The following is a 27,028-nucleotide window of genomic DNA, read 5'->3' as shown; positions in this document are numbered from 1 at the left end:
CCTTTACCTTTACCTTTAGGCTTGCTAAGATGTATAAGACTGAATAAGACTGAAAAATGCTGGAGATGGAAAGAGGTTGAGGGAACCTTCCTTCATATGTGGTGGACTTGTAAAAGGGTAAAAAAAAGTCTTGGGAAATAATCCATAATGAATTGAAAAAACAGGTTTTAAAGTCCTTTTAAAAAAACAACAACCCCAGAGTACTTTTTTGTTGGGGATTATTCAGACTGAAATTCCCAGGTGTCAAAAAAGGTTATTTATGTATGCTACTGCTGTGGCCCATGTTTTGTTAGCCCAAAGATGGCAAACGAGTAAGGTCCCAACTAAAGAATGGCAACTTAAGCTAATAGAATATGTGCATCTTGGAGACTTAACGTACAGAATAAGAGAACAAGAACATACATTTAGAGAAGATTGGAAAAGGTTTATTGAATATATGGGGGGTGGAGTGTACACCTGAAAACGTTGGCAGCATTAAGATAAATTCAACAGTGTAAATAAGTTCTGATGGATGCAATAATGGAATACTGAATGGTTTAGTTTTTGTAAAATATGCAGAGATTTATGATATGCAAAATGAACCATGGAAAGAGAAGAAGGGAAGTCATTGATATGTTACTGAAATATACTCTGAGTCCTGTAGTAATCTCATGCTCTTTATTGCAGCTTGTAAAACAGTCATTGAATTGCCCCCCAAACCTCAGGCTTTTATATACATTATTTACACAATGAGTCGATTCTGATTGGCTGATTCTGCTTCCCTCCTGGAGCCTGATTGGTCTTTTCTTGTAAGCCAATCAGTTGTTGCATTCTAGGATCCTACTTGCCTATTGTTCTAGGATCCAAGCTTAGTACATAACAGTTAAGGATGCTTAAATGAATATTTTAAATTGTAAAACAGAAAATTAAATTAGAGAGAGAGAAAGTGACAAGTCTGTTACAGTTAACTGGTGATCTATGATTTTTAAAAAAATTATTGTGCATATATCTGTTGCGTACTGCTTTGATTTTTGTTCTAATGAAATTGTGCTATTTATGTATTTTTTATAAATAAAGATAGGTTAAATTGTTTGTAAAGCACCACTGAAACATGCTGGTAGTCACAATGGTCTACGCTTCTAATCTCTTAAAAGTGATACATGACCTCCTTTCAGGCCCAGAGTTAAACACTACTGTATAAAAGAGGAATGTGGAAGAAAACTGAGGACTGGCATTACTAAGGGCAAGATGTCCTGTCTCCACTGTGGGAGACCATATGCCTCTGAATACCATTTGCTGGGAATCCCAGTTGGGGAGAGAGTTGCTGTTGTCTTTAGGTCCTGCTTCTGGTTGGGCAATATGAGAATAGCAGGCCAGACTATTTGGGCTTTGGAGGCCTGATTCAGCTGTGGGGTTCTTCTGGTGTCCTTACACATGCTATGCATTAGTGCAGGTTTCCCAGAGTCTGAAACCCTGTTTTGCCCAGTAACTAACCTCCCTGATCCTTAACTGTGAAGCAAGTCCCAGCTTATTCTGTTGAACTAGCTTCCAAATAAGCATGCACTGGAATGCACCCTTTGGCTTCAATGCAATGATCTTGCTCAGTTTCCTTGCACATATACAGAAAGATCTGCCTCTGGTCTCTGATGGCAAATTATCCAGTGAAAATGCCTCATGGCCAAAGGATTATGTTGCATCATGTCTCTGTTTAGTCAGGCAATATTTACTGAGAGGGTAATAAACCATTCCCACATCCCATTATTTAGGGACAGAGTATGGTGAACCACTCTTTAGTGAGCCCTGTCTTGAAGTAAAAAGGTGGACCACCTCAGTGAGGCCTGTGAAATGGGTGCATTTGGAGAGGGAGGGAGGTGCTTCCTCTTCTGCTATAAAGTGACCATATGTTTTTTTTTATGCGGATTTTCAGGCAAAGCCATCAGGTTTGCTGAGGCCGGTGGCACTGAGGAAACTTCCGGGCCGGTACCTCGCCCACCAGGAGAGCTTGCCTCGCCTCCCCATCCCACCTCTCCAGCAGACGTTGGACCGCTACTTGGCTGCGCTCCAGCCCATCATCAGTGAGGAGGAACTCAGCCACACCAGGGAGCTGGTACAGGATTTTCTGAAACAGGGCGGTGTTGGGGAGAGGCTACAGAAAGGACTGGAGAGAAGAGCCCGGAAACATGAGAACTGGGTAGGTCACAGCTGGGGGAGGTCAGGACTGCTGTAGCAGGTGTGAAGGTGTTAAAGCTGTCATGTGGTCCCTTTTTCATCTGGGGAAGGCAGTTGTTGTTTTTATTATTGAAATTACTAAAAATTTCTAGACCGCCCTTGATCCAAGGATCAAGGGCAGTTTACAATATAAAAACAGAAAAATGCATAACATAATAAGCAAAAACACACAGTTTAAATGGCCATTGATTGTTTAATTAGCCAGAAAAAGTAGGTAGGTAGAGACAAGTTTTCATAATACTATAAGTCGTGACATCCAGTGAAGTTTAATGATGGAAGTATGCAGGACAGAGAGAAGAGAATATTCTTATTCACACAGTGCAAGGTTAAACTTTAGAACTCCCAAAAGAGGCAGTGATGGCAGCAACAACAACAACAACAACAACAACAACAAATTATACTCTGGGCGACTTCCAACAGTACATTAAAAACACAATAAAACATCAAACATTAAAAACTTCCCTAAACAAGGCTGCCTTCAGATGTCTTCTAAAAGTCAGTTGTTTATTTCCTTGACATCTTGTGGGAGGGCGTTCCACAAGGCGGGTGCCACTACTGAGAGGGCCCTCTGTCTGGTTCCCTGTAACCTCACTTCTCGCAATGAGGGAACCACCAGAAGGCCCTCGGTGCTGGACCTCAGTGTCCTAGCAGAACGATGGGGGTGGAGACACTCCTTCAGGTATTCTGAGCCGAGGCCGTTTAGGGCATTATAGGTCAGTACCAACACTTTGAATTGTGCTCGGAAACATACTGGGCGCCAATTAGGTCTTTCTATGTACTGAGACCCCTTCATGGATCACTGCCTTGCCGTGGCGAAGGGGCTTGAAGAACTCAGAGAAGCTATGAACTATGCCAAGCAGGGCACCCAAGATGAACAGGTCATAGTGGAGAGTTTTGACCAAACGTGATCCACCTGGAGGAGGAACCGGCAAGCCACTCCAGTATCCCTGCCAAGAAAACTCCATGGACAAAGACAACAGGCATATAAAAGTTATGACGCTGGAAGATGAGCCCCTCAGGTCGGAAGGCGTCCAACATGCTACTGGGGAAGAGCGGAGGGCAAGTACAAGTAGATCCAGAGCTGATGAAGCGGCTGGGCCAAAGCCGAAAGGACGCTCAGTTGCGGATATGCCTGGAAGCGAAAGGAAAGTCCAATGCTGTAAAGAAAAATATTGCATAGGAACCTGGAATGTAAGAACCATGAACCTGGGTAAGTTGGAGGTGGTCAAAAATGAGATGGCAAGAATAAATATTGACATCCTGGGCATCAGTGAACTAAAATGGACGGGAATGGGTGAATTCAGTTCGGATGACCATCATATCTACTACTGTGGGCAAGAAACCCGTAAAAGAAATGGAGTGGCCCTCATAGTCAACAAAAGAGTGGCGAAGGCTGTACTGGGATGCAATCTCAAAAATGATAGAATGATCTCGATACGAATCCAAGGCAGACCTTTTAACATCACAGTAATCCAAGTTTATGCACCAACTACTGGTGCTGAAGAAACTGAAATCGACCAATTCTATGAAGACTTACAACACCTTATAGAAGTGACACCAAAGAAGGATGTTCTTCTCATCATAGGGGATTGGAATGCTAAAGTAGGGAGTCAAGAGATAAAAGGAACAACTGGCAAGTTTGGGCTTGGAGATCAAAATGAAGCAGGGCAAAGGCTAATAGAGTTCTGTCAAGAGAACAAGCTGGTCATCACAAACACGCTTTTCCAACAACACAAGAGACGACTCTACACATGGACATCACCAGATGGGCAGCATCGAAATCAGATTGATTATATTCTCTGCAGCCAAAGATGGAGAAGCTCTATACAGTCAGCAAAAACAAGACCTGGAGCTGACTGTGGCTCAGATCATCAGCTTCTTATAGCAAAATTCAAGCTTAAACTGAAGAAAGTAGGAAAAACCACTGGGCCGGTAAGATACAATCTAAGTCAAATCCCTTATGAATACACAGTGGAAGTGAGGAACAGGTTTAAGGATTTAGATTTGGTGGACAGAGTGCCTGAAGAACTATGGATGGAGGCTCGTAACATTATACAGGAGGCAGCAACGAAAACCATCCCAATGAAAAGGAAATGCAAGAAAGCAAAGTGGCTGTCCAATGAGGCCTTACAAATAGCGGGGGAGAGAAGGCAAGCAAAATGCGAGGGAGATGGTGAAAGATACAGGAAATTGAATGCAGATTTCCAAAGAATAGCAAGGAGAGACAAGAAGACCTTCTTAAACGAGCAATGCAAAGAAATAGAGGAAAGCAATAGAATGGGAAGAACCAGAGATCTGTTCAAGAAAATTGGAGATATGAAAGGAACATTTCGTACAAAGATTTCCATAATAAAGGACAAAAGTGGAAAGGACCTAACAGAAGCAGAAGACATCAAGAAGAGGTGGCAAGAATACACAGAGGAATTATACCAGAAAGAAATGGATGTCCCGTATACCCCAGGTAGTGTGGTTGCTGACCTTGAGCCAGACATCCTGGAGAGTGAAGTCAAATGGGCCTTAGAAAGCACTGCAAATAACAAGGCCAGTGGAAGTGACGGTATTCCAGCTGAACTATTTAAAATTTTAAAAGATGATGCTGTTAAGGTGCTACACTCAATATGCCAGCAAGTTTGGAAAACTCAGCAGTGGCCAGAAGATTGGAGAAGATCAGTCTACATCCCAATCCCAAAGAAGGGCAGTGCCAAAGAATGCTCCAACTACCGCACAATTGCACTCATTTCACACGCTGGCAAGGTTATGCTTAAAATTCTACAAGGAAGGCTCAAGCAGTATGTGGACCGAGAACTCCCAGAAGTGCAAGCTGGATTTAGAAGAGGCAGAGGAACCAGAGACCAAATTGCAAACATGCGCTGGATTATGGAGAAAGCTAGAGAGTTCCAGAAAGACATCTACTTCTGCTTCATTGACTATGCAAAAGCCTTTGACTGTGTCGACCACGGCAAACTATGGCAAGTTCTTAAAGAAATGGGAGTGCCAGATCACCTCATCTGTCTCCTGAGAAATCTCTATGTGGGACAAGAAGCTACAGTTAGAACTGGATATGGAACAACTGATTGGTTCAAAATTGGGAAAGGAGTACGACAAGGCTGTATTTTGTCTCCCTGCTTATTTAACTTATATGCAGAATTCATCATGCGAAAGGCTGGGCTGGATGAATCCCTAGCCGGAATTAAGATTGCCGGAAGAAATATCAACAACCTCAGATATGCAGATGACACAACCTTGATGGCAGAAAGTGAGGAGGAATTGAAGAACCTTTTAATGAGGGTGAAAGAGGAGAGCGCAAAATATGGTCTGAAGCTCAACATCAAAAAAACGAAGATCATGGCCACTGGTCCCATCACCTCCTGGCAAATAGAAGGGGAAGAAATGGAGGTAGTGAGAGATTTTACTTTCTTGGGCTCAATGATCACTGCAGATGGTGACAGCAGCCACGAAATTAAAAGACGCCTGCTTCTTGGGAGAAGGGCAATGACAGGCCTAGACAGCATCTTGAGAAGTAGAGACATCACCTTGCCAACAAAGGTTCGTATAGTTAAAGCTATGGTTTTCCCAGTAGTGATGTATGGAAGTGAGAGCTGGACCATAAAGAAGGCTGATCGCCGAAGAATTGATGCTTTTGAATTATGGTGCTGGAGGAGACTCTTGAGAGTCCCATGGACTGCAAGAAGATCAAACCTCTCCATACTGAAGGAAATCAACCCTGAGTGCTCACTGGAAGGACAGATTGTGAAGCTGAGGCTCCAGTACTTTGGCCACCTCATGAGAAGAGAAGACTCCCTGGAGAAGACCCTGATGTTGGGAAAGATGGAGGGCACAAGGAGAAGGGGGCGACAGAGAACGAGATGGTTGGATAGTGTTTTCGAGGCTACCAGCATGAGTTTGACCAAACTGCGGGAGGCAGTAGAGGACAGAGGCGCCTGGCGTTCTCTGGTCCATGGGGTCACGAAGAGTCGGACACGACTAAACGACTAAACAACAACAAATGTACTGAGAGCCAATGTAAGCTACCAACTTGGATGGCTTTAAAAGAGGATTGGACTAATTCATGTAGGATAAGGCTATCAATTGCTGCCAGCCATGATCAATCAATCAAACATTCAATCATTTTATTTGTATGCCAAGTATGCTCTGCCTCCAAAGAGGCAGCAATGCTTCTGAGTGCAAGTCGTTAGGAATCACAAGTGGGGAGAGTGTTGCTCTTGTATTCAAGTCTTGCTTATGGACTTACCTTTGGGGCGTCTTTTTCACCACTGAGAGAACAGGATGCTGGACTAGATGGGCCACTGGCCTGATCCATTATCTTATGTTCTTACAAGGAGGGGGAAATGGGGTGGGGGACCGACCATGGCTAGAGTTGTTAAGGTATACAGCACCCTTGTCCAGTTTGAAATGAAGTTGTGCAAATTGCATTAGAACCTAATGAGCACCCCCCCTGGCTCTGCTGGTAGAGATGTGAAAGCCCAGGAAAAAACTGGAAAATTGGGTGGGGGAATCACCTCCCCCCTCCATACACACATTTTTTTGGATTCCCCCACCCCCCTGGTCTTTGGAAGCAAAAACTAGAAACCATTTTTCAAGGGGAGAGGCAAAATAGGCAGAAAGGGACAGTATTTTCTCCACCCTGCAATTTTTCTGTGTTCTCCCCCCCCCTAACCAAGTCTTCACATCTTCATCTTCTAGGCCCTAACAAGCCATCATCCCCTGTTCTTCCTCTCCACCCAGCCTCTCTTTTTAAATACTTTTCAAATTTACCATTATACATTTCATTAGTTTTACAATCATTTTAACATTTCATGGTTTGACTTCCCCCTCTTTCTGCAGTTCCTTAAATTTACTTTTTAATATCTTCTGCATATCCAAACTCATAGAACAATCATTTTAACATTTCATGGTTTGACTTCCCCCTCTTTCTGCAGTTCCTTAAATTTACTTTTTAATATCTTCTGCATATCCAAACTCATTTAATTTGCTCATTTAATTATCTACTTTAAATATATACTCGTATGAAACTGCAGGTTATTACAGTAATCCTGCCAATGTTTATAATAATCCTGCCAATTTATCTGTAAATATTCAATAAACCATTTCCATTCTTTTATAAAATGTTTGTTATCTTGATTTCTTAAGTTTCACCATTTTTGCATATTCCATAAGTTTTTGTATCCATTCTTCCTTTGCTGGGACTTCTGCTTCTTTCCATTTGGGGGCAAGTAGCATTCTTGCTGCTGTAGTCGCATACATAATTAAATTTCTATTCAGTTTAGGTAATTTTGTCCCTATAATTCCCAAGAGAAAAGCTTCTGGGGGTTTTTTATACAAAGGTTACTTTAAACATAATTTTCAATTCATTATATATCATTTCCCAGTAAGCTTTAACCTTACTACAAGACCACCACATATGATAAAAAGAACCTTTCTCTTTAGATTTCCAACAGTTATTTGATTTAGATTTATACATTTTTGTCAGTTTACTCAGTGTTAGATACAGCGGCATTGCTAGCCACTCAGGTGTCTGGTGCGGGGTGGGGGGTGTCCTGAAGCCAGGGGCAGGGCAATCTGCCCATGGGACTGGGTGAGTCTCTCCGACGCTTTGGACCTCTCCGACACTTCCCCCTCAGCTGTAGGGCAGCTGAGGGAGAGGCAGTACAATGGTACCTCGGGTTATAGACGCTTCAGGTTACATACGCTTCAGGTTACAGACTCTGCTAACCCAGAAATAGTACCTTAGGTTAAGAAGTTTGCTTCAGGATCAGAACAGAAGCGGTGGCGCAGCTGCAGCAGGAGGCCCCATTAGCTAAAGTGGTACCTCGGGTTAAGAACAGTTTCAGGTTAAGAACAGACCTCCAGAACGTATTAAGTTCTTAACCTGAGGTACCACTCTAGGCAGACGCAAGTCCCACGCTGCCGTTTTAGGCAGCGTGGAACCTGCAGGCGCCTAAATCACCACATCACTCCTAAAAAGATTTGTGAGCCCTATTTTTTAAAAAAAATAATAATCTCATTTTGTCACACACACCCCTCAGTGATGACACCTGTGGCGGGCTGCACCCCCGTTCCTCCACCACTGGTTAGATTTCATATCATTTTCTCTCATACCATAACATGCTGTAAATTTTATATCCATATTCCACAATCGTTCCCACACTTCCATGTCTATATTATGATTGATATCTTTTGCCCAGTGCACCATTGAGGATTTTACTTCCTTGTCCTTTGTCTCCCATTCCAATAATATTTTATACATTTTAGACAACACTTTTACCTTACATTCCAACAGGTCTCTCTCCAGATGTGATCTTTGTTCCCCAAACCCTCGTACCCTATCTATCTTAAATACTTCATTCAAATGATGATATTATAACCATGCTGTTAATTTCCTTGATAATTCCTTAAATTGTTTTAATTTATACTCTCCTCCCTCTTGTTTTAATAAATTTCTGTAAGTTGTACACCCTTCTATCATATTCTTTTTCTCATAATGTGTGTGTTTGTGTGTGTCTACATGTGTGTGAAACACAAGCAAAATGTCAGGAATCGGCAAAAAAAATTAATACATTGCCAATTCTCTTAGAACACTAATAAAAAATTTTAAGTACTGTAGAACTCTAAAGGAATGAACCCCTCCCCCACCAGTAGCAATCTATATATACTAGAAAAACTCAGTAAATACATAAAAACTGTGTTATACTTAGAAAAGACATTCTTATCATTTCCAGTTCAGGCAAAACATGCTGGGCTTCTGGGTTGAGGACCAAGGCCCATATTGTATGGAAAAACCTGCCTGTTCTATTTTCCATCCTGCAGCTAGATTAGCCTGTGGCCAATATTCAAGCTTATAAGGATCCTTGCCCTCTCCAAAAGTCTTGTTCACACAGGGTATCAAGGGAAGTGGAGCGGTGCCAGCTAGCCCCACCCATGGAGTTTTGGCCATCTGGGGCACACTATGGCAGGGTGGGGCTGGCCGGCAACGATTCCCACCCATGCATTGATAACACGTTGAGCAAAACACCCTACTCCCAAATGGCATTGGGCTAATGATACCTTCTCTGTTCTTATCCCAGCTTTCTGACTGGTGGCTGAAAACGGCATATCTAGAGTATCGGCTGCCTGTAGTGGTACATTCCAGTCCTGGAGTAGTTTTGCCCAAACAGGATTTTCTGGATCGGCAAGGGCAGCTAAGGTAATTGTGACCACATTGGAGGTTCAGGTTCCAAGATGTGTTTGAAAATAGGATGCTGATTTAATTATGCATTGTGAACTCTTTATCACAGAATACCAGCTACTGAAAGGTAACGGTGGTAGTAAGGCTCCATGCCCTGCTTTCGGGCTTCCTGAAAGATGCTGGTTGGCAAAGACAGAATTTTGGGCTGGGATACCTGTGATTTTAGCTGGGATTCCTATATTGCAAGGGCTTCACCTAGATGACCCTTTGGATCCCTTCGAACTCTACAGTTCTATGATTCTGTGGTTTACTCAGCAGGTCTCTTCCTTAATATGGCCCCAGCTTAAAGTTTGGAAGCCAACACTGTTCCTATCTTTAACCAAGAACCCTCTGCAGCATACATTTGAAGCTGTATCCTACCACTTTAAACAGTTGTAGTTTTGTCCAAGGAATCCTGGAAACTGTGGTTTGTTTAGGATGCTGAGAGTTGTTAGGATGAAGCTTCATGGAGGATAATCAGCTTATCTGCGGAAAGCAGGTACACTCCAGAGGTGGGACACGGGTGGCACTGTGGTCTAAACCACTGAGCCTCTTGGGCTTGCCAATCAGGAGGTCGGCGGTTCAAATCCCTGTGACGGGGTGAGGTCCCGTTGCTCTGTCCCAGCGCCTGCCAACACAGGTCACTCAAAGTGACATACCAGAAAAACCCACCACATGCATGCATTAAAACCAGGTTGGGTGGGTAGTGGGGGAAATAGATTAAAAACCATTCCTTGCACTCTAAAAGGCTATAGGTAGTTAACAGCCAAAGGCCTAGTTAAAAAGCAGTGATTTTGCCTGGCACCTGAAGATATATAACGATGGCGCCAGGTGAGCCTCCTATGGAGGAGGCATACAAAGAAGGTGTCAGATGACAGTAACAAGGACTGGGTCAAAACAAAAAAAATTCCTTCCAGTAGCACCTTAAAGACCAACTAAGTCAGTTCTTGGTATCTGAAGTGTGCATGCACACGAAAGCTCATACCAAGAACTGACTTAGTTGGTCTTTAAGGTGCTACTGGAAGGAATTTTGTTTTGTTTTGACTATGGCAGACCAACACGGCTACCTATCTGTAACAAGGACTGGGTCAGTTCATATGGGGAGACATAGTCTGTAAGGTATGGGGTCCTAAACCATATGAGGCTTTATAGGTCAAAACCAGCACTTGGGCCAGGAAACTAATTGGTAGCCAGTGCAGCCAGGTCAGGATTGATGTTATATGCTCAAAACATCCTGCCCTGGTGAGCAACCTGGCCACCGAATTATGCACCAGCTGAAGTTTCCGAACTGTCTTTAAAGGCAGTTCCGGGTATAACATAATGCACTTTAAATATCACATACACCCCCGCCCGGCTGCTTTGCAATCCCATATCAATGTTCCTCTATGCATGTGCACACAGAGACACACACACACACACTCATTTCCTTTTTATTTTTGGCACACACTATCACACTTTTTGGGGCTGGGTGCACAGACTTAACTTTGCAGATTCAGTGTCAAGGGGAAGGGAAACCTGAGCTCACAGTCTGCAGAGGTGGAATGTCTCAGGGTGTACATGAAAGTGGGGGAGCAATTAACCAAAGGTGAGACTGGAATGAAATGCAACAGGGCAGCTTCTCTGGGTGTAGCAGGATGGAATATATATTTAATTGCACCTTTGCCCCAGGGATCTGTGTTGTCCTTTCCCTGTAAGTACGCCTTGACCTTTGTACAGGATCACCTTTCCCACACTTCCCCCATCAGTCTCTGTTCACCTTTCATCTTTTCTCCTGCTGTGTTTATAAATACTGCCCAATCAGAGAAAAGAGCAAGGACCAGTGGAATAAAAGATCCTCTGCCTCTTTGTGATGACACTACAGTGTCTAAGGCTGCCTGTCCTGGGTAAATCTGCCCCCAGGGTTCAGCCCCATAACATACTGAACCCTGATGCTCAATCCCAAATAAATTAATGAAGAGAGGAGCAGTGATACTTAAAAAAAATATATCTGTAGATGTTTAGCCCAAATGGCATATTGTGTTTATTTGAAAGTAAATAAAGCTTGACCTCTCAATCTTAGGCCTTTCTGCTTGTAAGTAAGTCCTGGCTGAGTTCAGTGGTGATTTGTTTGCTAGTTCAGAGCTCTTTCCACCTGCAGGATAGGTGTTGCAATTCAGCAGGTTATTGAGGTCATCCAGGTGGCTGTGGATGTTGCTGCTTTTGATTGCGTCAGTGAAGGCAGTTGATAGTCCTAAAAGCAGGTGTGGCAAACCTCTGGGGTGTGGGCCAAATTTGGCCCTCTAAATCTATTTGTCAGGCCCTTGAGACCCCCCCTCAGCCACACACACTCCGCCCCAGGCTGCTACTGTCTCCTCCACACTCCCCTTGAGTGCAGCTGCTTACCTGGAATGTGTTGCGGAACTGTCACAATGCCTCTCTTATTCCTGGATGGAGGGTGGAGGGATGTGTTTGTGTGTGTATTCTGGGTTGTGTATGTATTCTGGGTTGAGTTCAGCTACATTTCATTTGTGGTAGGCACATGCAAATTAACTTCTGTCCACTTTTGCGGGTCTAATCTAAGTATGGCGTTGGATATAGCCTTCTGACTTTATTGTGGCTAGAACATAGTCTCCTGGGGGGGGGGGAATAGTCACATCTGTTGCACTGCCCACTTTTTTCTCTCACCCCAGCATGCGGCCCCTGGAAGGTAACCCATGCCAGAATGTGGCCCTCTGGCTGAAAATGGCTCCTGTTCTCTCTTTTTTGTACCTATATCTTATATTCTAATAAAAAATAAATGGATTCAAACTCTTGGTAAATCTGTTGATAGCTTTTTAAAGCTGCCTCTTTTGCTAAAGAGCAATAGTTTTATCTGTTAAGATAATTGCCCTCATTTTTGTAGATCCTCTCAGATAAGGCTCCTTGGAATTTTTTCTTTTCTTTAAATGTTATTTCATTTAATTCGGAGGGGAAACCACCTTGGGTGGGCGGGTGTGCTTGCGCGCACACGTGTGCATTTGGGGGGAGGTGCATTTTGATCAGAAAGAAATCCAAAGTGAACCATGCAGGGTTTTTACATAGAATCACAGAATCGTAGATTTAGAAGAGACCCCGAGGGTCATCTAATCCAACCCCCAGCAATGCAGGACCCTCAACTGCAACATACAGATAGCCATCCAACCCCTGCTTAAAATCCTCCAAGGAAGGGGATTTCCCCACCTCTCTTGGGAATCTGCTCCATTGCTGAACAGCTCTTACATGTGGGGAGTTGTGTGACTTCATCCCCAATGACCATCATGCAGCTGCATTCAGACATGCAGCAGGCACACCCACCCAGCAGGACCTGAAAAATGGGACAGTTTTATTGTGTGATTCTACGGAATGTATAAACTAGACTGGGATTCCAGGTATTTTTAAGTATAAGGATCTGCATAAGGTAAGAGCTCTTGCACTCCTGCTGTTTAATCTGTGTTACATCTCCATTTCCCCACTGCTTTCTGCTTTTTGCAGGTTTGCTGCGAAGCTGATTGAGGGGGCTTTGGACTTCAAAACCATGATTGACAAGTGAGTTGCCTCTTCTTTCCCACCCACCCTCCCAGTGGTTCACTCCCTCCCCCCCATCCCTCCCTCCCTCCTCTCCTTTTCCTTTCCTTCTGTGCCCTTTAGATTGTAAGTCTGAGGGCAGAGGCTGTCTTATAACTAATCGCCATCAGCCACCCTGGGAGCTGTTTTTTGGCTGAAGAGCGCTGGGTCACGACGTTTTAAATAAATATATGTTCGTATTGCAGTACCTGTATGCGTGATGCTTAGGTACAAAAGGGCAGATCTCTGCCCCACAATTCAAACTCCTGCATGAGAGTAAACAACAAAAGAAAACAGGATAGCAATACACTGTTATTTTCAGTAGTACGTATTTCAGCTCTGTTAGGGTTTTAGTCTTAATCTAATTGACTACAGGCAAGACTTAATTCTGAATATATCAGGAGTATTCAAATCCTCCCCCAGCCATGTAGCTCACTGGATGTGGCCTTGGGCCAGTCACTGCCTCTCAGCAGCAGGTGGACTTTGGTAATCTTTTGTAACATGGTGCCCTTTGTGAGGGCAAAATTTGGCACCTCCAAATGGATCTTCTCAGTTACGGATTTTGTGCCCCCTCGACTTGGCACCCTGCCTGCACTGCCCTAAATTTGGTGCTGCTCTCAGCCTAACCTCCCTCACAAGGTTGTTGTGGGAATTACATGAGGAGGGGAAGAACCATGTAGTTCACCTTGAGCGCCTTGGAGAAAAAGATTGGGGGGGGGAATGCAATAAATAATCCCCCTGCCTGTCTTATACACACCAAGGCTTGTTCACACGTTACACAGAACATGGGTGTACACAATGTCTCCACATAGGTAGAGGTTTTTGTGCAAAAGAGGGTACACTTGTTGAATTGTGCAGCTCAACTGTTTGTGGACACAGATTGTACACTTGCTGAATGTAACATGTGAACACTCCTGCAGACACACACACACACCTTTGTCTGATCTGTTGAAATTTGAAACGGCCTCCTTGAGTCAGTTGCCCTGATTTCAAAAACAGAGCCATAGTGATTTTTTTTCTTGACCCGAGTTCCCCATCCCTGCGACAAAACTGAATGTTTGATTGTGGAACTGTGTCTGGCTCCATAAAACAGCCTCCCTCGAAGGCCGTCCGACAGCAGCTTTGTACAGGGAGGTTTTCAGTGTTTCACGTTATTTATGTTTTGATATTTTGGTGGAAGCTGTGCAGACTAGAGCGGCTGGGTCAACCCAGTCAGACAGACAGCATATCATCATCATCAACAACAATTTTGAATCTTCTTTCTCTTCATTGTTCCTTGACCAGTGAGGCACTTCCTGTGGAATACCTGGGTGGGAAACCCCTCTGCATGAACCAATACTACCAAATCCTCTCTTCCTGCCGTATCCCTGGCCCCAAACGGGACTCTGTTGTGAATTACGCAAAAGGAAAGAAGCCTTCAACGCATATCACTGTAGTCCACAACTTCCAGGTATGCAGGCAGCTCTCAGTTAATTTGAAGTTTTGGGACTAGAGCACATGCTCCTTTTTTCTTCACATTCCCTGTGCCATCTCTGTATAAAGGTGGGGTAGGCATAGGGTTGCTGGAGGGTTTTGTTTAGTTCACATTTTAAAATAAGTTCACACAAGCAGCCTAATAAGCAGGTTGGAATGCCCTTACTAGTTTCTGCACACATCTGAGTTTTGTGATGAACTCCACTACTCCAAAAATAATAATGAAAATAAGAATGCAAGAAGAGCCCTGATGAATGAGGCTAGTGGCCCATCTAGTCCAGCATCCTAGCAGTAGCAACATGGTGCCCATTATGGGAAACTCGGTAGCAGGATTCAAGCATAAGAGCAACACTCTCCCTTCCTGTGGTTCCCAGCATTGCTGTCTCCAACCATAGAGGCAGAGAATAACCACCTGTGACTGGGAGCTTTTGATCTATGCAACAAATTTGTCTACTCTTTAAAGCCATCCAAGTTGGTGGCCATCTCTACCTTCATGTGGGAGAATATTCCATAGCGCAGCTTTATTTATTTACTACTTCTACGCTTCATCTTAAGGTCCCAGGTTACAGCATTAAAACAAAATATTAAAAACAATTAAAAATAACTTACCTTCACATAAGTAAGGTGGGTCTTAAAACTGTACACCTCAAGTGTCAAAAGCCAGGGCAAAGAAAAGCATATTTATTCCATCATTTGCCGGAAGCTGTGTAATGAAGGTGCCAGGTGCACCTCTGATGGGAGGGAGTTCCACAGCTTAGGGGCTGCCACAGAGAAGGCCCTTCCTTGGGGCACTGACACTCCCAAGCCTATAAGTTAAAAGGAACCACCAAGAGGGTCCCTTCTATTGATCTCAGCATCCAAGAGGGTCTGTAGGGAAGGAGGCGGTCTTTCAGATGCTTGGGAGTATGCACTGTGTGAAGGACTTTCTTTTAACTGTCCTCCAATATTCAGCTTCACTGGATGTCCTCAAGTTCAAGTGTAAGGGGGAAATGCGTCAGCCATGTGATGGACCAAGTTCAGCATTTTATGTGTGTGATCCTCACTTGCTCTATTTTGAATGAATAAATATGAGTGCCAGGCACCAGACTCTCCTCTCCTCCCCTCTTCCCAGTTCTTTGAGCTGGATGTCTACAGCAGCGACGGCAGCCCCCTGACGACTGACCAGATATTTATTCAGCTGGAGAAGATCTGGAACACCTCCCTCCAAACCAACAAGGAGCCAATTGGGATCCTGACCACCAACCATCGCAACAGCTGGGCCAAGGCCTACAATAACCTCATCAAGGGTCAGTCTTTTGAAATGGTACCCGTGCCATTGAACTGGCTGCCTTACCCTTGTGGAAGGAGATGCCAGACTGGGGACGGGGAGTGTACCCTCCCTAGCAGGTGTGGGTGAAGGTTGAAATTTGGCCCAGCCTCCATCCCACTTACCAGTACAATATGCAAGCCCAAACACAGTTATCCTTGAAAACATGTCCATCTCAGGGTTTGTTGATACAGTTCTCCAACTGCATAGGGTGGGCAATAAAATATTTTTGTGGTTCCCCATGGCTCGGATGCAGGGTGCATATTCACCAGGAACTGGGCATTTAGTATTGTGGGCCTAATTTTATGCAGCTCCCTTCTAGTCAAGGTCAGACAGACCCTCTCTTCCTGTCTGTCTGTCTTCCAACCCCTACTTTTTTTATTCCAATGGGCATTTTTGTTGAGGTTCAATTTTTTTTCATTTCAGTGGATTTATATTGTTATATAGTATTTTTGTAAACCACGGAGAGATTCTTGTAGTCAAGTGGTATATAAATTGTTTAAATGCAATAAATTTCTTAACCACCATTGGGTACCTGGGTGGATTAACACAATAAAAACAATTCCAACCTAGATTTGTTTGTTCTTTCTTGTATTTTATCTTGAAAAGTGTGTGTGTGTGCGCGCACACACACACACACAGTCCCAACCATAAAAATGTAAAAACAATCCCATATATAACCAATGATACAGACATTTAAAAACAATTCCATATATAAAAATAGTTGAAAATAGCTCTGATACTACCAAGAGATGGACTGTAAAATGCATACGCTAAAATGGGCACTAATAAGAGCTCTATTGGTTTTTTAAATTATTTTTTAAAAAGCATGCAGAATTGCATTGTATTAGGGAAATTTACTTGCAAAAAGAAAAAAGTGTATATTAAGACAAAATTATAAAAGGTTATTGAATGCACGTGGAGAAATGTGTGGTAAAATGTTTTGCACCATTTCTGGTCCCCCCCAACTTTTTTCTCCAGACAAAACCAACAAAGAGTCTGTGCGTTCAATTGAAAAGAGCATCTTCACTGTCTGCCTGGATGCACCAATGCCCCGTGTCTCAGACGATATCTACAGGAGCCGTGTGGCTGCCCAGATGTTGCACGGTGGGGGCAGTCGCTGGAACAGTGGGAACCGCTGGTTTGATAAAACGCTTCAGGTGGGTGCTGGGGTGTGTGGCTAGAGTGCAATAGAATTATTTCCTATAGCAGTTTCATTCCTTCACTGAAGGTTTAAAACTCTGTTTTAGCTTCACTGTAGGAAGACAGCAGGGATGAATGAAGTTCCACCACTGACAACTCTTCCCTTAAATCACTCCCCTTCCATATCTATCTATCTATCTATCTATCTATCTATCTATCTATCTATCTATCTATCTATCTATCAAAGCTGTGTCAGGCTGAACTTTTTCTATAGTTTATTACTGTAGATCATGGCATAATTAAAGGTTGGCATAACATAATATGAAAAAAGATCCCCATTATGAGCTTCCTTGCCCCTCATCTCTGGCTTGTTCAGCCCTTCTCTCACTGTCTCAAAAATTGCTTTGCAGTTCATCGTGGCCGAGGATGGCTCCTGTGGTTTGGTGTACGAACATGCTCCCTCGGAGGGTCCCCCTATTGTTGCCCTACTAGATCATGTGGTGAACTATACGTAAGTTTCTGTTGTTTCTCTGTGAATGTGATCCTTTCTCCTCCTGGGAATGTAAGTGGCTGTGCCCATGATGGATTGTTCATGATAATACTTATCCCTTTTATCATGGGTTCCCAGTGCAAGCTGCATTCAGGTGGTCCATGGCATACTTGTGGATTTCTAGCCAAAGACAGGAGACGGCACATGCATCACATTAAGTGTTCATATTCATTTTTAACTCTGGCTATTGCTTCTGTTATGTCCAGTAAGCCCTTAACTTACATGGGGATTACGTTCCAGGAATCGCACCTGAAGCCAAAAGCGCATATAGCCTACCTACTTTCCACCCCCTTAATTTTTTTAATTGCCGAGCACATAAAACTGAATGCACACAAGTTAAATGCATATAAGATGCAGGCTTACTGTACCAGTATCTCATTGCATTACAGTTTGGAATTCTATGGAATTCAAATTGCAGTAAGCTGTGATGTATAAGAAATCAAAGAAGCAATAAATAGACAATTAAAAATCATTCAGCATCTAGTATGTAGGCAGAAAAAAATAATAAAGAGGTCTGCCAGGACCCTCAACAGTTTTCAAGTGGTCCATGGGGATCACAATTCGTAGCCAATTGTTTGGGGGCCTCATGCCAGCAGTGCCTTTGGCCACCCCACAGCCACACAAGCCTGCAGGAGACCTACTGTACAAACTTACATGTACGAACACCCACCAAGACTGTGCATAGCCTCCCATTCTTCATGTGTGCAGATGGGGATACACTCAACAGATGACCAGGCCTCTGGGCGTGGTGGAAAGGTTTAAACCTTTTCACCCTCTCCAGCTCTGTGTTTATTTTATTTTTATTTTATAAATCTTTTTTAGCCATTACTCTCCATATTTGTTAGATCTTGAGGGGGTGTTTTCAGAGGACCACTTCAGTCCCCTGGGCTGATGTTCACTACCCCTGCCTTACACCAGCCCTGTAAGGTGAATGAATATTATTCCCACAAATGGGCCTGCAGCAAAATGTTGCAGCATATGCATAAAAACAGTGCTTCTGTTTATGGAGTGCCAGGGAGCCATGCCATTTTCAGGATATTATAAGTTGTAAGGGGCATGAACAAGACATGTTGTTCTCTCCCCCTGCCTTCCCTTGTCATACCATTAAAATCCCAATTAAAACCTAAATGTACAGGTAAACAGGACCATCTTTGCCTGGTGCCTAGTATTGATGGTGCCAAGTGCACCTCACAGGGGAAGGCAATGCTCAGCCAGAGAGCCACCACTGATAAGACCTTGTTCTTTTTGCCACATTCCACACCTCCCTTGGAGGGGGCACATGAAGCAGGGCCTTATGCATCCAGGATCCTGTTCTTTGCTGTGTTATATAGGATGTGATGCTCATAACTGAAAAGACCACCTTCTGTTCTTAACATCTCTTTGGTGGTTGTTCTTTGGTAGAAAGAAACCAGAATTGGTGAGATCTCCCATGGTTCCCTTGCCGATGCCTAAGAAACTCCGGTTTAACATCACCCCAGAAGTGAAGAATGATATCGAGAAAGCGAAACAGAACCTTAACATGTGAGTTATCCATGGGGCACAATAGGAGTTTTCCAGAGGAGACAGGTTCAGGAATGAACAAGAGGAAAAAGACTTCCCCTGAGTCAAGCCAACACAGGATGGAGACTGGCTATCTCAGCTTCCACTTAAAGCAAATATGAAGAGGGGGGAATCAAGTTTCTAGTTCCTGTGAGGGGCTGTTTAGAATCTTGAAGATCTTTTCATTGGGCTCAGAGTAATTATCTTTTTTGTTGCTGTTGCATGCGGTAGCACAGACGTGGGGCAGAAAGAAGAAATCTGCAGTCTCTTAAAGGGCCGGTCATTCTCCTAGTCCTCTTAAGTTAAATGTGTAGCAGGCAGGAAGCATTGGAGCAGTAGCTGATGGAGATACCAGCAGGGATATTGCCAGAAACATCTAGCTCTCCAGCCTATTGATAAACATCTCAAGAAAGCACGTCTTCCTCTGTCCTTCTGCAGCTTGGTGCAAGACTTGGATATCAGTGCAATTGTCTTCCACCAGTTTGGGAAGAATTTCCCCAAGTCGGAAAAGATCAGTCCAGATGCTTTTATCCAGATTGCATTGCAGCTGGCCTACTACAGGTAGGTGACAGGGAAGGGGGCAGGTGCTCTACTTTACTTTCTAGTAGCAATCAGAACATTCACAACAACTTTCTTGGGTCTGCTTGACAGTTTATGCAGTCTGAACATACTGAAACCAGGGTTAGGGAAAAAATTTCAGCCCAAAGGCTGCATTCCTTCCAGGAGGCCGCATGCTGGGGGGAAAGTGGGAGAGCGACAAATGATAAGTTTACCTTAGTGTAGTACTTAGTGTAATAGTGTAGTGTAACGCACTCATTACCCTCTAACAAGGCAAGCAAGGACTGTTATTAGATGTCAAGGACACATTCTAGGCACATCAGAACTCATGGATAGTGCAAAGCAAGGCATTGGGTGTGGTCTGGGGAGAATACCAAGGGCCAGAGAGAGAGGGCTGGAGGGCTACATTCCTGGCCTAGAGCCAGCGGGTTCCAAATTCCATAGAGAAATGTTTTCCCAATTTCTGAGGCATCCTTCGGTTCTGCACCCCAAGGCATTCAGTTTTAAATTCAGGAGGGGTTCCCTCCTCTAGGAGGAACTCGCCTCCTGTGTCCCTGCAAGGTGCACTGCTTTGGAAGGAGCAGGGGTTCATTCAGAGATGCGACAGGCAGCTGCAGAGGCCCAAAGGTTCTGTGACACTCCTTGCCCCCTGCAAAAAGAAAGGCACAAGAATAAGCGGTAATGATATTTGAAAGGCCTCAAATTGAAACCTTCTTGAGAACTTCCAGCAAAGGAGACTAATGGGTCCCCAGTAATTGTGGGGTATTCAAAAATACCTGTAAAAGGACCCTCTCTGACAGGCTGCTGTGAAAATAGGATGCTGGAACTAGATGGGTCCCCTTCGGCCTGATCTAGCAGGGCTCACCTGATGTGCGTTCTCTCAAATTCTTCAGAGAGTCATTTCTGATCTGCTGGCTGTTTCTTCTGCTTTTCTGTCAACCTCCTCCTAGGATGTATGGGGAGCCCTGTTCCACCTATGAGAGTGCCTCACTCCGGATGTTCCGCCTGGGCCGGACAGACACGATCCGTTCTGCCTCTGTAGATTCTCTCAAGTTTGTGGAGGCCATGGATGATTCTGGCAAGCAGGTGGGAAAAGCGGATTCCTTTGCTGCCCATATTGACCCTTAGATGGCTTTCCCCCTCCCCATGGAAGTTCCCCATTGATTGAGGGCCTTAAGCTCATGCAGCATTGGATGGAACCCAAACAGAACTTATAAACCATACTGGATCAAACCATTCAGAATGGTCTCTTATGAATAAAGGCTTCATTTGTTAAAAGAAGATCTGTCAGCCAGCCAGTGATAACACAGGTAGCAATTAGAACCACCATAGAGACTGTTGTCCTTGGCAACCAGAGCAGCCCAAATGTGATCATAGAGAGGAGAAGTCCTGCTTCATGGTTACCAAAGGAAGTGAAACCCCTAAGGGTGCAGCAGAGACCTAGAAACTGTTCTGCTGGAACATACCTGTTCTCCTTGCTATTTTTATGAAAACGTTAATTTTTCATATTCAGTATACCGTATCTTTGTTTTTCATTGTAAGCTGCTTTGTATATTATATTAATAGAAAATTGAGATATGGCTATTCAGACTAAGAGAGGCTGCAATCCAAGCCCCACTTACCTGGGAGTAATCCATACTTAATTCAGTAGGTCCTACTTCTATGTAAAAATGGTTAGGATCGCACAATAAACATCTTTTATTCACCACATATCGATCACCGAAACAATCTTAGCTTGAGATTGGCAATATGACAGACAATGAGCACTGGGACAGCCCATGTTACCCAAAGACCATTTGAGCTTTAAAGGGTCTGGGGAGAGGTTTCCTGTGATGACCCTTTTTACTGGAAAAAAATAATACTCTTGATGAAGAACAGTCAGCACAGATGTGTGAAAAGCTACCTTGGCTACCAGGCCAAGTTCAGGGTGTTGCTGCTAACCTATAAGGCACTATACTGCTTAGGAGCAGGTTACTGTACTTCAGAGGTTACTAGCAGGAGAAGCTCTCCCGCAGACCACAGTAACCTACTCAGTATATAAAGGATTATCCCTTTATATGCCCAGTAGGTCACTGTGGTCTGCGGGAGAGCTTCTCCTGCTAGTTTAAAAGACCTCTGAAACTTGCTGTGCAGTAACTCAGAGCAGGGCCTTCAGTGTGGTTGCCCCTGTTCTGTGGAATGAAATTCCTGACAATACATGACAGGTTCCCACTATCTGCCCTTTCTGGGAACCATTTAAGATACTTTTTTTCAACAAGCTTCCCCTAGCAGATGTTCTCATTTTGCTGGAGAAAAGTGGAAGAGTGAAGAAGAGCAGAAAGGACAGTGTGTCCTGTCAGGACACAAGGGGAGTGTTCTCGCAGAGTTCTCCCTAGCAAATTTACAGGAAAACTCTGCGAGCCTCAAGCCCTTTGTGCACCTCTGCTGTGGGTATCCATTCTGTTTCTTAAAAAAATAAAAACCTTCAAAGTGGTTTTCCAAAAATAATAAAACAATAGAATTATCAGTAAGAAAAATGAGCAATAATCTTAGACTCTGAAAAAGTTAAAATAACAATAGACTAAAAACAGTTTGAAACTTGCATTGACTTTCTAAATATCTTGGTAAAGGGACCCCTGACCATTTGGTCCATTCATGACCGACTCTGGGGTTGCAGCGCTCATCTCGCTTTATTGGCCGAGGGAGCAGGCGTACAGCTTCCGGGTCATGTGGCCAGCATGACTAAGTTGCTTCTGGCGAACCAAAGCAGCGCACGGAAATGCCGTTTACCTTCCCGCTGGAGTGGTACCTATTTATCTACTTGCACTTTGACGTGCTTTCGAACTGCTAGGTTGGCAGGAGCAGGGACCGAGCAACGGGAGCTCACCCCGTCGCGGGGATTCAAACCACCGACCTTCTGATCGGCAAGTCCTAAGCTCTGTGGTTTAACCCACAGCGCCACCTGCGTCCCTCTAAATATCTTGGTAGGCGTGTCTAAACAAAAATGTTTTAGCAGAAAAGGTTTTTTACTGAAAATAGTGCAGTGGAGGCATCTGCCTAATGTCAGTAGGCAGGGAGTTCCAAAGTTTAGGTGCTGCCACAATAGAAGATTGAGTTCTTACAAATGCAGAATGAAAATAAATGAAAGAGTTGGAACTCTTGTTCGGCAGGTGGGCTGTTGAAATGGAGTAGTTTTCGGCAGCTGTGCTTTCTCATTCCTCCCTCAGGATCTGGAGAAGGTGGAACTACTGAGAAAAGCCACCCAGGCTCATCGTGCCTACACTGACATGGTAAGTTCCTATAATGCTCCATTTGCCTTAATGAACCACCCTTCATTGATACAGAGCAGATTCTCTGGTGCTCCAATAGGTGCCTAGAAGGAAGAGTTTTCAGTGTGTCACAGCAGGAGTCTCGCCTGCTAGTGAGCCTGCAATTACTTCCTTAAAACAAGAAAAAACCAAAAGAAGTAGCCTTTGGACCACCTTCTATGAGATCCATAAGATGGGTGAGGATCCAGCTATATGCCCATTGCTGAATGGACACCCAATCCAATTCACACATTGTTTAGGAGGTTGGTGCAGATCAGGACCAACTTTTACTGGATTCCCTTCATATCCCTACTTGGTACCAAGTTATCCAGGAGAGAGCCTTCTCCCCTGCCCCAATTTAGACCAACTAGCCCACTTTAACTGTCAGAGAAAGCCCTTGTGGCCATGCCTGTCCTGCAGAAATCTGTCTGGTAGAGTCTACTCTGTAGTGGCACCCACCTCGTGGAAGGCACCTGAATTCCACCAATTGCTGGAAATCTATTTGCCTAGATAGCCCCCACCTGCTGATATTTTACTATTCCTTTTTCAAAAATCTATTTAAAGTATTTACCAGGGTTCAAATTCCCCCACTTGGCCATGAAGATCCTCAGGTGACCTCTCAAGATTGTTGTGGGAATTAAACGAGGAGGGGGACTACTACCTTAAGCTCCTTGGAGAAAGTATGGGATAAAAATGCAGTGCAGTAAAATAAAATAAAATAAAAAATTGGGTGCTATAGCTGTATCTGGCTGCAGAGAGAGCATTGCTGCCCATTGTTTGTTGGTGTAGCTTTTTGCAATGCGTTTCTTTCAACCCTTTAGGCAATTAGAGGGGACGCAATAGATCGCCACCTCCTGGGGCTGAAGCTCCAGGCCATTGAGGACCTTGTCAGCATGCCTGAACTGTTTATGGATACTGCGTATGCTGTTGCCATGCACTTCAAGCTTTCCACCAGCCAGGTAAACAGCAGCTCACCTGACTAATCAAGGAGGGGACATGTGGACTTGTTGAATTAAACTAAATAACCTTAGTTAGATTTTGAATAAAAGTGCAGCTAATTGTTACTGTTTTGAATTTTACTGTGTTATGATCTTTCGTGGGTTGTGCAAGCCGCTATTCTGAATGCTTTTTATTGGGGGGGGGGTTCTGGTGGAACCAAGCGGAGTGGTGTCCTGAAAAAGCCTGGGGACCACTGATACAAATGAATATGTCTCCTCCCCCTCCTCTGTAGGTCCCCGCAAAGACTGACTGCGTAATGTGTTTCGGCCCAGTGGTCCCAGATGGCTACGGGATCTGCTACAACCCCATGGACGAACATATCAACTTTGCCATCTCGGCCTTCAACAGTTGCGCCGAAACAAATGCAGCCCGGATGGCACATTACCTAGAGAAGGCCCTCTTGGATATGCAGCTGCTCCTCAAATCGAACCCCAGGTCTAAACTTTAAAGGTGGGGGGAGTTGCGGTTTTAAAGCCTTGGAGGCTCCAAAATCCAGACAGTTGCACAAAGGCTTCAGCTGCAGGGAGTGTCTTACATCCCTGATCTCCATGGAGCGAGGCCTGTTTGTGGTTCTAGGACTGCTAGGCCAAAAAACAAACAAACTAAGCTAAAATAAAAATACGTTTGGTTTTTGTTTTGAAAGGAGCTTGGAACAGACAGACTTTATCCTGTGATCACGAAGTGCCTTATTGCTTCCCCAGAATTGGGGGGGATAGGTTTTTTTCTTGTCATACCTGCATTTTGTTTTTGCTGTGAAAACAAGAATATAGGAATGGCAGCCTGCTTCCCACCTCAAACAAGTCCAGAGGGCAGGCAGGGAATTCCTGCTTCCCTGCAGACCAGGGGTAGTCAACCTTTTTTTACCTACTGCCCACTAATGCATCTTTCTTGATTGTAAAATTTCCTTACTGCCCACCCGTGCTCGATGGAAGGAAGATTCAGCTTGTGCTGTAGAACCCCCTCCCACCCACCTAGAATCCTGAAACGCCCACTAGTGGGCGGCAGGGACCAGGTTGACAACCCCTGGTGTAGACACTGAGAAGGAACTGAAATTAACTTGAGGCCGCCTCTGGATCTGTCACCAGCTGCATTTCCTCATGGCCTCTTCATAGAATTATAGTTGGGAAGGATCATCCAGTCCAGCCCCCTGGGTTCGGTCCGGCAGCTCTGTGCCAATCCTGTGTGCTTGGGGTGGTTTGCTTTATGATGGGGAGGTGGGCTTCTCAAACCAAGGAAATATGGTCGCCTTTCTACTTTGCTGCTAGCTTGGAGAGGGGATCGTTGCAGTGTAGCTTTATCTGTTTTCTATGCCCTCAACACCCATCCACAGCTCAGATCTCCGTTTTGTGTTTGCTTGGGTTTTTTAATATCTTTGTGTGTTTTGGGAATCCATCAGGATGGGAGCACCCCCTGCCGTAACAGGTTCCAATCCCCTGCAGATCCACCCATTTTATTGTTTGATAATAAAGCACTCTTTGTTGTTGAAGAAGTAGGTGTTCTGGCCATTTTCACTGTAGATTGCCAACACCTCACCCCACCTGACACAGAAGTATGCGAAGATCAAGCAGTCTAAAGGATTTGCTGGGTCTTGGTAAAATCTACGAGAAACTGGTGAGAAGTCAAGTAGTCAGGGAGAAAGGATAGGGCCTGGCTAGAAGTAAGAATCTGCCGGGGGGGGGTGTCTCCATCCACCCTGTTCTATCCTCTCTCTTTTTTGGAAACTCTTGATACTATGGCAGGGCTGGGAAACATGCAGCCCTCCAGATGACTTATAGCACCTTAGAGACGAAAAAGTTTCATTATAATAAGAGATTTTTGTGGACTATGGTCCATTTCAACTGCAGAAGATGCAGGTTAGCAAGCATTATGTACCCATTTGCACACAAACCACAAGCGCCTGCTTGCCAGTTCAGTCTTCCCCTGCATCTGATTGAACTGTGATCCAGGAAGCATATGCCAAAATAAACATGTTAAATTTGTAATTGCTGATATGACTTTTGTGGTTGTTACTTGATCTCTCAAATCTGGTTCAGGTGTGGAATTGGCACCAAACTTTTTGCCTTGATAAGATTTTTAGAACAGGCATGAGGAACCTGTGACCCTTTGGGTGTTTTTGGACAGCATGGCCAGGGGTGATGGGAGTTGAAAGTCCAACATCTTGGGGGGAGGGGCACTTCCAGGTTGCCCATCCCTGTTTATAAAGGCAAAATAGCAAGGCCAAACACAGGCCATCTGCCAAGTTCTGAATAAATTCCTATCACTTTGGGCATGAGAAGAGAAACATTAGAGGCAGCAGCACAGAGTTGTGCTCTTAAAGGCTTAAGCCCACTCAAGTCTGTATTGGATTTGTGCCGAAGAGATCTGCGTTGTTTCCCTTATAGAATACCATTTTCTGCTGTCAATGTGTTCAAGAGGCATCTTGGCAGTCATGAGGACTAGCCACTGGCTTTTATGGAGGTTGAGATTAAAGAAAATCCTCCTGTTTTACAAGTGCCTTATATTGCCCACTCCTAGGGAGAAAGGGAGATTGTGTTAATGTAGGACTGTTTACATGTTGCCATGTGTTTCCCCATTTTAAACTGTATTTGGTATGTTTGTGGTTTTAATGGTTTTAACCTCATCACTTCTTTGAAGCTTACAGTGCCTAGATTCAGGTGTTAAATATATTTTTTTTAAAAAAACCAACCCCGATATTTATACATCAGTGTTCTATGTAAAATTATTGAAAGTGGAGAGAGCATGAACAGAAGTCTAGGGTTTGAATCTTACCTTAGCCGTGAATGTCCCTGCAGTCTTAGTACAGGCCTACCAGATGGGTTGTTCATTTCTAAGGATTGTCGAGATGTACTTTGAGCTCTCAAGAGCTAAACAATTACATTTTGAATTGCTAAACTACTTAATGTATGCTGGTTTCCCATCACTTATGGTATTAAAAAGATAAAATCTTCATTGCCCAAGCTGTTCAGCAGTAGCTTCTAGCATACTGGAATGTTAGAACAGTTGCTTTCTCAAAGTACTGCAGAATCTTTGGTGCATGTAATTTTATAATGCTTCTGATGAATGTTTGCATGATCTGCTTGTAAATTTTGATATATGTATGGATGGGCCTAAAAACGCTCACTGGTATTGTGTGTAAACTTAACCCAATTAAAACTGAAATTTTAAGCTGTTTGTTTCTG

At 44.0% G+C, this 27,028-nt stretch overlaps 1 protein-coding gene and 1 long non-coding RNA gene across 2 annotated transcripts in view; one reads left to right on the top strand and one right to left on the bottom strand.

Annotated features, from left to right (window-relative positions):
• The window catches only part of CRAT (carnitine O-acetyltransferase), a 30,784-nt gene extending 3,770 nt beyond the window's left edge, over positions 1-27,014 (top strand). Inside the window, exons 2-14 of the mRNA XM_081897835.1 lie at positions 1,907-2,170; positions 9,294-9,412; positions 12,923-12,976; positions 14,279-14,444; positions 15,579-15,753; positions 16,755-16,933; positions 17,327-17,427; positions 18,868-18,987; positions 19,444-19,566; positions 20,514-20,649; positions 22,770-22,832; positions 23,672-23,809; positions 24,082-27,014. Coding sequence (XP_081753961.1) covers positions 1,907-2,170; positions 9,294-9,412; positions 12,923-12,976; positions 14,279-14,444; positions 15,579-15,753; positions 16,755-16,933; positions 17,327-17,427; positions 18,868-18,987; positions 19,444-19,566; positions 20,514-20,649; positions 22,770-22,832; positions 23,672-23,809; positions 24,082-24,297 — 1,854 coding nt within the window. The 3' untranslated portion in view covers positions 24,298-27,014. The remainder of the gene's footprint in view (positions 1-1,906; positions 2,171-9,293; positions 9,413-12,922; positions 12,977-14,278; positions 14,445-15,578; positions 15,754-16,754; positions 16,934-17,326; positions 17,428-18,867; positions 18,988-19,443; positions 19,567-20,513; positions 20,650-22,769; positions 22,833-23,671; positions 23,810-24,081) is intronic.
• On the bottom strand, positions 19,636-20,503 carry LOC309362346. Its single transcript, XR_014164932.1, has 2 exons — positions 20,429-20,503; positions 19,636-20,212 (listed from the first exon to the last, which is right to left on the bottom strand). It is a non-coding gene; the product is annotated as an uncharacterized lncRNA (long non-coding RNA).
• Positions 27,015-27,028: the final 14 nt, after the last annotated feature.

Source organism: Podarcis melisellensis, assembly GCF_964234715.1.
Source record: "Podarcis melisellensis genome assembly, chromosome: Z".
Classification (NCBI taxonomy): Eukaryota; Metazoa; Chordata; class Lepidosauria; order Squamata; family Lacertidae; genus Podarcis; species Podarcis melisellensis.
The sequence above is the reverse complement of the archived record's forward strand: the minus strand, read 5'-3'. Positions and strand labels throughout refer to the sequence as shown.